Source organism: Phyllobates terribilis, unplaced genomic scaffold (genome assembly GCF_046119375.1).
Source record: "Phyllobates terribilis strain yellow unplaced genomic scaffold, ASM4611937v1 Scaffold_1__5_contigs__length_1240528914, whole genome shotgun sequence".
NCBI lineage: Eukaryota > Metazoa > Chordata > Amphibia > Anura > Dendrobatidae > Phyllobates > Phyllobates terribilis.
The window spans coordinates 242,705,119-242,718,294 of NW_027362761.1; the positions used below are offsets into that span (position 1 = coordinate 242,705,119).

A 13,176-nucleotide genomic window follows, 5' to 3' on the forward strand; every position below is an offset into this window, starting at 1 on the left:
TATTGCTGCTGCGCCATCACCCCCTGCACTACACAGCAACATCCATAACATCTCAGCACAGCCCTGGAGCTAAGCTCTACCTGTGGAGAGCTAAACCAACTCTGCTGCATTTACACCAGCTCCAGAGGACCCGCAGCGTCAGCTCCATATAGCCGCATACCACAGGTGGCGTCACGAACTGTATATATAAAAACTATAAATCCCCTGTAAATATTCCCCTTTTGATTGACCGCCCTGGGTTACGGACCGGGTCATCGCCACTTTGACATCTACCCTAGCAACGACCGGCCCCTTCACCGAGTACCCCACAGCCCAGGGGGCGCGTCATGTCTGCTCTCCCTACTCAGTCTGATTCCGGAGTGACTGTGACGAGCATAGCGGCGCCAGGTCTTATATAGACCTGATGACGCTGTGCGGCCAGCAAATCACTCTAATGCCACAACCAACATGGCTACGGCATTCTAGTGCGTGGCAGGCAATCCCTGCATGTTCATTGTCTCTTTAAGGAGAGCCAAACATGCAGGGAGGGGACCCGGGTTCCCGCCTGAGCAACTCAGAAATACTCGCCGAGCTTGTCGAGCACCGTGATGCTCAGGCGAGTACCGAGCAGTGGCGAGCACGTTTGCTCATCACTAGTCTTTTTTTAAATCTAAGTCATGGGTCAAACGTTCCAATACAAGTTTTAGTCAGTAAAAAATAGTACACTGATGCCATCTCTGTTGCATCCTAATGCTGCCCATTTTTCAATGCTTGTTTGACAGGAGAAACCTAAATTGTTTTTTTTCTTTGCATGCGAGAAAAACTCATGAAACACTAATGGTAAAAATGGACATACCAGCCAAATACTAACCAAAAAACAATGCAAATCTGATCCAAAATACTGAAGAAAATCAGTGAGAATTTCACATACACACACAATAAAATGTAAATGAATGAGGCACAATAAGGCAAAAAAAAAAATGTAGTTATAAGACTAATATACTTGCAATAAGTGTGCCTGTATTTTAACAAAATGTATGAAATATGACACACTTTTCCACACTTTTTTATGTTGCATCAATGAAAAATAGAATGCACGGAAAGATTAAATCTGGAAAGAGTTCAAATAAGAATGAAAATTATTGTCTAAACTGCCTCTAGCATAAACACTTTCAGATACTCATGTGTTCTTCATTCATTCCTGTGTTATGGAAATATCCAGCTTCAGGTAAATTAGTCTTTTGTGTGTATGGTAGGTAGCACCAAATGGTGCCACATGTGGCTTCAATTGCTCTCTCCATGATAGCCAATTGCCACGTGATATTGTTTCACAAACGTGCAGCCATTGGTCCATCAGGGGTTGTCGGCACTTCGTCCATACTGGGGCTGCACCTCTATCACATCATCTATTTGTGTGATGATGAATCCTATTCTGTCCTGTTTCTCCAACAGAGACCTGCAACAAGACAAAGAGGGTCTGGTTAATCAAGGCTGGCGTTTTTACACCAATCTTGATGAAGGCAGCAATGGAATAACATGCGGAAAATTCATTAGTAGACATCCACCTCTTAATGAATGTGACACATCTTTCAGCTGCCGTGTGCCAGAGTAAGAAATGTACTCCAGTCAATGACTAGAGTACATTTCTGTCCCTTTTGGGGAGTAAATTATGATAAATTGTCCACTTGGCCACATCCCTTTTCACTAATCTTTACCCATTTTTCAAAAAGTGAGCGAAAGTCACAAAATGCTTTTCCAATTAAGAAATTCTGACAAACTAAGGGTCATTTCAAGCAGTTTTTAATCATATTTCTGATTAATTGCCCCTTTTGTGCACAAAAGTTCCTGAAATCATATAGACCTGCTGTGGGTTTGGGCTCTTTATTTTGTATCAAACCACTTTTTTTCTCTTTGGTTCGTATAACAATAGCTAAGAAGAGCTGCAGGTGCCGCACAGTGTTCCCTGCACAGCGATGCTGCCGTCCGCTCCTGCTGTCAACTGCAGCACAATCGCATTCACATGAATAGAGCTGGGTTACAATTCTCTGCACATTGGGTGATCAGGGGATTTAGTGTGTAGATGTAAAGACCATGGGACCTCACCTGATTCAGTCTTCTGATTTGCTAGAGGTTGGATGCTTTAGGCTGCGTGCCCACGTTGCGGATTACAAGCGTATTTGCTGCGGATTTTCCGCAGCAGAAACGCTTGTAAAACGCTTGGTAATCCGCATCCCATGGTCCCCAATGCGAATCCGCAAGTTCTATGCACATGCTGCGGATTTTTCCGCAGTGTTTATGCTGTGTTCAAAAATCCGCAGCATGGGCATTAATTTTGCGTTTCCGCAAGCGGAATTGCCTTATACAATGCAATAAAAAGCGCAAGGCAATTTCGCATGTTGAAAACGTGTGAAAAACGCGCAATAAAAGCGCGATAAACGCTTGCGGAATTCCGCATGCGTTTTTCCGGGAGAGGACATGCGAAAATGAAGCAGAAATTTTCTGCTTCATTTCCGCAACGTGGGCACATAGCCTTACAAACACAATGTTATAAAATATCCCAGAAATAGGTCTCACCAATATAAGATGGAATACCCCTTTAATATTGCCCTAAATGTATATCCTAAATCCAATACATTTCTTTTCAAGCTGTCGTTCAGGTAACTCTTTACTTAGCTGCGATGTTGGTAAATGAGTTTCTACATCAGTTCACTGTTTGCTTGTTTTGTCACATTTCTTTTTCAGTAACATTGCTTTGGATACCCACTATACAAGATCTACGTGAGAAATAAATGTGTCTTTTCTGTAATACTCCAAGTTATAATGCAGAAATAGAGTTTATTATTTACAGAGGAGAAGCTGGATCAGACCCCGCTGACAGATCCTATTAACATTCCACCAATGTCGGTGGTGTAGGAACAAGGTCTTTCGTCTAATTGCTTTCATATATGTGTTTGCCATTTCATGTTCCATTGTTTTTCACAAAAAGAGCAAAAAATAAACCGGTTATTTATTCTTATCCGCTGCCCCTTAGTGGTTAGATGATGACATTGCATCTGCATGTTTTTGTACGGCAGACGTCCCAGTTTAGTTACCGTGTCTTGTACAGTAATATGTGGCTGAATCTTCCAGAGTTAGGCGGTCGATCTGTAGATAGGCCGTAGTAATGGAGTTGTCAGTTGTTATTGTGAATCTTCCTTCATATGTTTCTGAATATTCTGTTCCTCCATCCTCAGGATCTATTCCTCCAATCCATTTCAATCCTTTTCCTGGTTCCTGTTGGATCCAGTGCATATTGACATTGGTGAATGTGAATCCAGACGTCTTACAGGGGATCTTCACACTCTCCCCAGGCTTTCTGATTTCTGAGGGCGGCTGGACGAGCTGCACCTCTGATAACACTCCTGTCAATGATTAACGACCATAAATCAGTAGGACGATAAAATGGGAATTTGCCCTGATCTTATTGATTTCTGTCTTACCGTGCAGTGAAGATACAGACAACACACTCCAGATCAGACACATGTAAGGCGGCATGGTGTCGCTCAGATCTAATGGTGCAGTCACATCCAATGGTGGAGTCAGCTTTTAACCTGGAGACATTCGCCAGGAAGAGTGATATTTGCATGTGATGCTTCATTGTATAAAAGTCCTACAGAATCTATACTATATCTATACTATATGTCCACGCTCTGTATTGTGTTAAGCAAAAAATATTATCTAGATACAGTTAAAGATGAAAGTCATTCTATAGTTAGTGAATCCTTGGCTACAGAAATAATAGCACCACATATACTGTGTTCAAAATGGTAAATAAAGTGCAATATAGAAATATATGTGCTAGATTGTGTTATCACAGGAGTTTCTTCCAGAAGATCAAGGCTGGTTATATAATATGAAAACATGAAACACAATGATCCTAATGTCGGGATTTACAGAGGGCCAGAAAAGAGAGAATATTCCACTTTAAAGATCATAAACCCAAATAACAAAAAAACATACTGTATGAAGTATTGTGTAGTCTATTATTTCTATTTCTGAGCTCATACTATATTTTTGTTACATATGAAAAATAACTGAGCCACATTTATTGCTAGTAGATTACTGCTGCTGATATATTTCAGTTCCTATTTAAAATTTGTAGATGACTTAGTATACTTTTGTTTTTGCATTACTTTTTACTAATTTGTCCACATTGTTTTTGCAACGTCTATATGCATCTTTTCTCTGTATATTTTTTATAGTTTTTTTGCTATCTGGAAACCATAAGGAGCAATTCACATGTTGCTCTCACATTATTTTTTGCCTCAGTTTCTTGAAGTTGTGGCAATAATTCATAGCTTTTTCTGCAAATTTTCAAAAATCCCAGCAAAAAGGATTCAACTTACATTGAAAGTTTAATGGTAATTTGCTCTGTGTGATCGAAATTCCTTTAACACCTTAACACTAGTGCAGCCCCCCTGATTCATAAAAGCAAATAAATGGTACACTGACAAGCAAAATGGTAAGAATGTTTTTAACTTTTGACTTTCAGGCTCCATATCTCACCATCCACTACTGCTTTGGACGTGAGACTACCAACATTTTATAGATAATCATCTTGGCTATCTCATACATCGATTTCACTTGCAACTATTTAGCAGATAATTAGTTATGCAGATTCTAGTCTTGTCACTGAATTGTGTCATGATTCTGACGCGCCCCCTGGGCCATGGGGTACTCGGTAGCCGGGCCGGTCCTGTATTGGGGTAGTCACGGTGGCAGTGACCCGGTCCGTGGCCCAGGGAGGTCAATTAAAGTAACAGTCAATTAGGGAAATAAAGATTTGGGGATAATGTTCGTGACGCCACCCGTGGTATGCGGCTATATGGGGCCGCTGCTGCGGTGCAGATCCTCTGGAGCTGATGGTGACGCAGCAAGGATAGTTCAGCTCTCCACGGGTAGAGCTAAGCTCCAGGGCAGTATATGGTGATTTGAAAAGGTAAATGTTGTTGGTGCAGAACAAGGCAGGTGGCGCAGCAATTAGGCAAGAACACAGTGGGGTGCAGTCTTCAAATATTTACTCACAGTTGTCAAGCTGCTCCAGGTTACACTTTCTGGATTATAACCGCCCACGTCGTCCTGTGTCCTCCAGGGAAGTGATCCGGCCAACTCTCAGTTAATTTGGGTGCATTTGACCAGGACCCCTTTCTTATGTACCTTCCCAGGTCGTCTCTCTGTGCTGGCTCTCGCCCTCCTGCCCTGCGCCTCACACACAGTGTCCCGAGCCAGTGGCCGCGGGCCTTGTTGGACGACATCCTCTGAGTCTCCTTGTTCCTATATGGCCACCTTTTCAGCAATTATGTGTGGATTGTGGCTACGGCACTTGAAGATACCACAACCTCCGGTTTGCTAGCTGAGCCTTGAAGTACTCCACTAGTCTGGGGCCGGGTCCCTACTGCGGCCTGATCCCTCCACGGTCAGCGTGAACTCGGGCGCACAGGTGGACTCCGCACTCCCCGTGCCTCTAGGATTCCCTCTATATCTGGAGCCTTTCCCACTGCTCCTGTTTTCTCTCCTCACTCTCCTCCTGGGCCTCTCTCACTGGGCCCCACTCCTCTGCTCTCCTGAGCAGGACTGAACTCCTCCAAACTCTACTCCAGAGAACTGAACTCAACTGCTCCCCTGAGCAGGACTCCTTCTAGATCTTTCCACCCTTGCTTATATACTGCTCTTTCAGTGCTCTCCCGAACTTCTTCCTCCACCCACACCCACTACATGGTTCCCTCTCGTTTGGTTCCCCCCCTTCCAGTCAGGGACAGAGCTCAGCAGTGACCAAGTACATCTTGCCCCGCCTGCTGGTCTGGAGTGGTGTAGTGTTGGATGTAGGTGTGTGGGTCCCGGGTAGTGCTCCCTCCTTACCTGAGAGTGGGGTACCACACCTCTGGCTGAGATACAGTACCTCTGTGGCAACTGGACCCGCAGGGGCGTCACATTCCCCCCAGTTAAACACAGCACATCCGCGGGCTGGAACAGAGTAAACAAAAATTTAAGACATGCAAATTTTAAAATGCTTTTCGAGCAGTGGTTCTTAACCTTGTTTGAGGTACCGAACCCACCAGTTTCAAATGCACATTCACCGAACCCTTCTTTAGTGATAAATCAAATATGATTTTTTTCCAAATTCAAGACATAGGTATATGTTTTTTTACTGGTACACAAAATGAACCGTGCATGAACATCACCTTGATCAAAGAACAAAACCAACACAGTGCATGAACTCACAACAAATTACATACCTGCAAATCAGTGTGACTTCTGCTGTTTTTGAGAGACCAGTTCAGATTTGCGTGGCTTCACCTTGGCTAGTTCTACTCTCATGTCATTTTCACAGCAAAGTCAGTTCCTTGTCTTTGTTTTTATGTCCAGCATCCTTGAAAAGGATTGTTCCCAGAGATATGTTGTAACAAATGGTATAAAAAATTCCAGGGCTTTCTTAGCAATAATTGGGTACTTTTCCAACTGTCGACACCAAAACGTTGAGAGTGTTGTTGTTCTGAAGAGTTGCTGTTGAACCTGGCTCTGCTGAATTTCAATGATTACGTCGAGGTATTCATAATTGACATCTGCTGTCTCAACAGCAAACGTGAACGGCTGTCTCACCCATGCTGGATATGACTCTCTTGTAGGGAAATATCCGTCGAGAGACTTTGCAAGCTCATCTAAGTGCGTGGCAATTGTTTGCTTCAGTTCCATGGATACAGAAATGTCTCCGATTCCAGACACATCTTCGATCTTACTTACACAGTCGTCCAGAAGGGGAAAGTTTGCGAAGTTATTGTTCTCTGTTCGTTGTTTCCATAACGGTAGTTTTTTTTTAAAAGCCTTCAGGTTTTCTTCTGCTTCCATGATGTTGACTCCACCACCCTGCATCTGCTGATTGAGATGATTTAGAGCTGCAAATATATCAGCCATGTACGCTAAAATGAGAATGAACTCAGGATTTTTGAAGCAATCTGCATGACAATGTTGGTGCTCTTGCAGAAACAGGGCTAACTCCACATGCATGGCAAAAACACAATTCAGCACCTGTCCCCGGGATAACCACCGAACATTAGAATGGTACAGGAGTACCTCGAATTCAGAGCCTATTTCTTTACACAGCTCACTGAAGATGCGGTTCCTCAGAGCACTATTTCGCACATAGTTCACACATTCCACTACAGTTTTTAATACTTCTGCCATTTTTGGAGGCAAGGTTTTTGTTGCCAACGCATGCCTGTGCAGAATACAATGCGTAACAATGATGTGTGGTGCATCGGCTTTTACTAGCGCACCAAAACCAGACTTTCTTCCCAGCATGACTGGAGCTCCGTCCGTACAAACTGCAGAAACCATATCCCATGAAAGATTGTTGTCTCTGAGGAAGTCATCCACAAGCTTCTTCACATCGGCTGCCTTAGTTGTTGTTGTAAGAGGCTTACAAAATAAAAACTCTTCTTTTATCATGTTGTCTTTCACATAGCACACGAAAATAGCAAGCTGGCTTAGATTAGAAACGTCTGTGGTCTCGTCGAGTTGAAGGCTGAATTTTGCCGGACTTGAAATTAGATCTGCGATTACTTGAGCCAAGATGTCTTTACTCATACACTCTATTCTGTCACTGATGGTGTCATTTGAAAGAGGAATTTTGGATAATTTACCTTCGGCCGCTGTTCCGAGTATCAGATTCGCCATCTTTAACGCTGCTGGTTTTATGAGTGTTTCACCGATGGTATGCAGCTTGCCCTGCTTTGCGATCAGGTAAGCAACTTCGTACGATGCGGTGAGGATCTATTTGTTCACGGGTACAAACCCAAGAGCAGGCAAAGTGGCCCTTTCATCGAATCTGGCTCTTTTCACCTTGAATTCAGCAAGCGTTGTGTTCTTGTATTCCCCATCTCCATGCAGCTTCAAGAAGTGTTCCTTAAGTTTTGCTGGTGCAAGACTAGAGTTGCTCAACTTGGCATTGCAAATCATGCAGATAGGACGCTGACTCCCATCACGTTCCATGATCCATGTGAATCCATGTTGTACATATTCGTCCGACCACTTTCTTTTTTTGCTCGACATAGTTAGTATGGAATAAAATATTAAGAAAGAAACCACACAACGTACGACTACGACAGTCACATGGTGACTACTGAGCACACTAAATTGCCCGCAGCACTGATTGGCCAATTAATGTAACGTGATCATCTGCAGTAAGTGATGGCCAAGCGGGGCGTGTCATCACAAATTTACTTAATGAGTCGGGTGTGTCTTGACCTCCGTGGCGGAGGCTCCGCCGAACCCCTGAGACCGACTCACCGAACCCCTAGGGTTCGATAGAACCCCGGTTAAGAACAACTGCTTTAGAGGTAAAACAGTAAACAGATAACTTTTTCTTCCCTTTGTGGGAGGCACTTTTTCTTAAACGTTACATAGAGCTACTTAATATATTAATCAATATAAGATCACTTTAAATAATTTTTTTTATCAAACCTAAAACATTCTATTGCTTCTTCAAGTAAGTTCAACAGGCTATAGTGAGATCCTAATCAGGGTGTCCATCTCACTGGTGTAAGTGCAAAGTGGGGGGACCCGTCCACAACAAACCCCCAACGTAGGCCCTGGGCGTGGCTGCAGGGCATAGCTGATCCACTCTTTGGACTAGGTCTTCGGCCACGCCAAACGGGTTTTTGTTCAGTGGTCAATAAAACCAATAAGAAGCACCTTAGGAAGTGCTAATGTGGCACCCCAGGGGTCCGGTTGCCACAGTGGCATTGCCTCCCTCACAAGGGGTGATGCCATGCCTAGAAGCAAGGAGGGGTCCCCTAATCAGGTTTACCAGCATACAACACTTTCCTGGCTCCAGACCAGAAACGGGAGCTCCTCCCCTTCAAACTTGAATGTGGAGGCGGGGTTAGTAAGAGTTAGTTGAGACGAGTTGGAGACAGGAAGACGACGAGGAAGGACCTGGGGAAGGGAGCTGTGGATAAGCTCACCCCAGAGAGAAGCGCAAAGGAACCGGACACCGGAGTCCGTGGCTGTGGGGCACTGAAGGCCCAGCAGCAAAATCCGGAGAGCAGGAGACTGCAGGTCTCCTGGCCCCACCAGACGCCCGGAGGCTCAGCTACATATAGGACCCAGCACCGCCACGTGGGAGCGACACTCCAGGAAGGCCTGAGCTGCCTGCAATACGGGTGAGGAAAAAGACATTTTACTCAGGGACGAGGGCCACACCATAGCTTCAAGCAGCAGGGCCAAAGAGATTAGCGCAGAGGGAAGGCCTACAACTTCACCTGGCGAGGTTGATCCCCAACTTGCTTCCAGGCCGCCCGGACCTCTACTACCAGCTAGTACCCGTGCCCCAGTCTGATTAACAAACCGCAAGTAAAGATAAGAGGAAACTGCCATTAAGCTGTAGACTGGTCATTATCTGCGCCATCACCTGCATTACACCACACCAACAACATCTACTTCCACAATTCTACATATACTGCCCTGGAGCTTAGCTCTGCCTGTTGAGAGCTGAACCAACTCTGTTGCGTCACCATCAGCTCCAGAGGATCTGCAGCGGCCCCATATAGCCACATACCATAGGTGGCGTCATAACATTATCTCTAAAAACTTATTTCCCCTTTTACTTTCCCTTTAATTGACCGCCCTGGGTCACAGACCGGGTCACTGCCACCGTGACATCCCCAGCACCGACCGGCCCGGCTACAAAGTACCCCACGGCCCAGTTGGCGCGTCAATTTGGCGTCACAAACAGGATTCGAGGCCCAGTATAACCGGGTACTGTGTGCCATAAACTTTGCTGAGCTGCATAATCACGTGATTTGACGTCAGCGGAGGGAAGCAGGAGGCCCCGATCTGGAACCGCCGGGTAAGCGATCCCTCTCGCCTGCAGAGCAGCATACTGGTACACCAGCAGAAACCCAGGACCTGGCTGAGGTTCACCAGGGGGAGGAAGATGCCCAACCTGGGAGAGGACTCAGACACGGGTGAGGCCGCCGCCACCATAATGCCGTTATCAATGCCATGTATACCACTGGCGGCGTGGTTGCCCCAGTACTCAGGGGAGTGTGCACACCCTGAACAACTTTGAGTAGAGATTGTGCAGTTTGTTCCAAGTGTACCCCCTGTCTGAGGAGCAGAAAGTCAGCATCCTTATAGGCCAGCTAATCGGTGCAGCCCAGAGGGAGGTGAAGTACTGGCCGGGCAGGGACAAAAGCACTGTTAAGGAAATACTGGCCCGGTTGAAGGATACCTTTGACACCCGCACAGCAGCAGAAATTAAAATGAAGTTCTACGGGTGCAAACAAAGGGTGCAGGACAGTGTACGGGACTATGCTCTAAACCTGCAGGAGGCACTGCGGGCCATTAAACTGGTAGACCCCGACAGTGTGCGAGACGAGGACAGATTGCTAACTGAGCAGTTTATCGAGTTGCTCCTGTCTAATGCTCACCGGACACAGCTGCGCATTATGGCTCTGCAAAACCCTGATCTGGACTTTGTGCAATTTAAAGACCGGGCCATCCGAGTGCTGCGAGAACCAACCCCAAGTGGCACTGCACCCATCCGGCGCCCAGCTATCACATACCACCAGGAGGTGGCGTCCTTTTCCCTGGCACCTGTGGAGGCTGACGCGCAGACCCTAGATAATGACCCATCTGCAGACCTACGCCTTCAGGTCCAGGAGCTGACCAAAAGATTGGCTACACTAACCAAAGCCGTGCAGGCCATGCAAGTGTCTCCAAAGGAAAGAATCCAGCTGGCTTCCAGTCCAGATGACGTCCCGTTGCGATGACAGAGAAGACTTCCACCGACCAGAGGGAGAAACAGCGATCGCTAGGACCAAAACGGACAACCCATCTGCCGCCGCTGTCAAAAGGCGGGGCCCCTCGCAAGATTCAGCGATTTAAACGAGCAACCCCTGGGGCGGAGAGCCAACCCCCAGGAGTAAGACGACCAGGCCCACAAAGCTGGCGAGACAAGTACGTGGGAGGACGACCGGTCCTACCTGTCGTTCTTGATGGCATCCCGATGAACGCATTACTGGACACTGGTTCCCAGGTGACAACGATGCCATATATCCTTTTCAAACGATACTGGACTGATTCAGACATTACCCACAGTCCAGATGAACATATTAACATCTTTGCCAGAAATGGTCAGCCCTTGCCTCAGGTGGGGTATAAAGAGGTGACCATAAAGGTTTCCCGAGTAGAATTGCTATCACAAGGGATGGTTATTGTTGATATTGATCACCGAGAAAGCAGTAGGTCTCAGGGATCAAGATTATCTGGCCCTGGTAGAACCCATGTACTCTGATAGTAGGCCCAACATCTTGACGGCCAGGGGGGTGGTCGATGTCCGCAAGGGGAGAGTACCGATACGCATCCTGAATTGTGGGGAGAAAGAGGTCCATTTACCCTGGTATGCCACCCTTGCTAAGCTGTTCACTGTCAGTAACAATGCAATAAAGGCAGTGGAACCCTTGCCTCCGTCCGAACAGGTGGAGGACAATGGCTCCAAGAGGCAGAAGGAGGATTAGTGTCAGAAGCTACAAGTGGGCACTGACTCCACCCCATTGCACTAAAAGCATGGGGTATACTGGGTGCGCCAAGAATATGAGCGAGTCTTTAGCAAACACCCACTATACTTTGGGCAGGTAAAAGGGGTCCAACATCATATCCCCACAGAAGACCATCCGCCCATTAAAGAGAGGTACCGGCCTGTACCCCCAGCTCACTATCAATGTGCCAAAGGAATGTTACGGGAGATGAAGGAGGCTGGGGTGATCAGAGATAGTTGTAGCCCCTGGGCAGCTCCATTAGTCCTCGTTAGAAAGAAAGATGGTACAATGAGCATGTGTGTTGATTACAGGCATATTAACCGCATTACACATAAGGACGCCTACCTGTAGCACCCTGAGGACTCGGCTGCTACAGGGGTATTGCACCTCGACCCAGAGGTGTGGTATTCCACTCCCGGGTAAGGATGGAGTGTGGGACTGAGCTCAGTAGGCTGCATGCACTACATACATCCCATTTCCGGGGGACAGAACTACGGTACTCCCACCAAGTATATGTGCAGGTACGACAGCGTCTGTCCCTGGCTGGAGTGGGAGGGGGGTGGAACATCCCAGTAGTGTAGGGGCAGATAGAGGGAGTAGTCTGGGTAAAGCTAGGAGCCCATTGGGTGCTAGTCACCTGGGCTCACACATAGAGGGAGTATATATGGTGGGCACCATCTTAGATCAGGGTTCAGTTCAGAGAGGAGGAGAAGCAGAGCAGAGGAGCTCAGCCAGGAGGGCTGACAGGGAGCTGTGGCTCCGGCTGGGCCCAGCTCCAGGGCCAAGCCTGCATTGAAGAGAGAGAGGAGTAAGAAGGACCCAGAGAGAAAGACAGAGGGAACCCCAAGAACCCAGAAACAGACCAGAAAGGGTGAAGGGTTGGCGGACACGGGTACCGGAACCCGAACTGGTGGAGGCCACTTATCCTCAGCCAGGAACGGGAGGTCGTGGTCAAGATTTGCCACGACCCTCACCAAATCCACCAGAAAGGCACACCAAGCATAGGGTCAGGGAACCCAGAGGAGGTTTGACCACTAAGAGACCCGAGGGAGCCGGCCAAAGGTGGATCCCTGGTGGGAACGGCCAGAGACAGAGAGAGAGAAGGGAAGCTCAGGACCACGCTCCAGAACTGCCTGGGGGTTAGCCGAGTCCAGGACCTGGTGGACGCAGCACGGCTCGGGTGGTCACACAAGGCCAGAGTGACTGAGAGAACAACCGTGAGTAAAAACTCTGAAACTGCACCTCAAGTCTCTGACTCTCCTTTCTACAACATAACTACACCCATCATCCACACCTGCTGCCCTGAGGCCATACCCCTCCCGTTGGGGGTTATACCATCACTGCTGCACATATACCACCGGCCTCAGCGGACTGCTCTGCAGCGGCGGCTTCAAAGCCGCACTCAACGGGTGGCGTAGTCGATCAAATTAACATCTACTGCCATAGACTGCCACTTAGTTTGACACCCTGGGCACGGACCGGGTCACCGCCACAAGGACTACTACCCCCATCGAGATCCGGCTCCGGGTATCCCTTGCACATGGCCCAGGGGGTGCTTCAACTTTGGCGTAGTCGGCAGGATAACGTGCCCGCAACCACCGGGTACTGCGTGCCTGAA

At 47.3% G+C, this 13,176-nt stretch overlaps 1 protein-coding gene across 1 annotated transcript; it reads right to left on the minus strand.

The window, feature by feature from the left end:
- Positions 1-6,354: 6,354 nt before the first annotated feature.
- Positions 6,355-7,692, minus strand: LOC141241702 (protein FAM200C-like). The gene has a single exon (XM_073668841.1). It carries the CDS (start codon positions 7,690-7,692, stop codon positions 6,355-6,357), a length of 1,338 nt encoding a protein of 445 aa, XP_073524942.1.
- Positions 7,693-13,176: the final 5,484 nt, after the last annotated feature.

Coding starts and splice junctions, on each gene's coding strand:
- LOC141241702 (XM_073668841.1), bottom strand. CDS start 7,692: ATGGCGAATCTGATACTCGGAACAGCGGCCGAAGGTAAATTATCCAAA.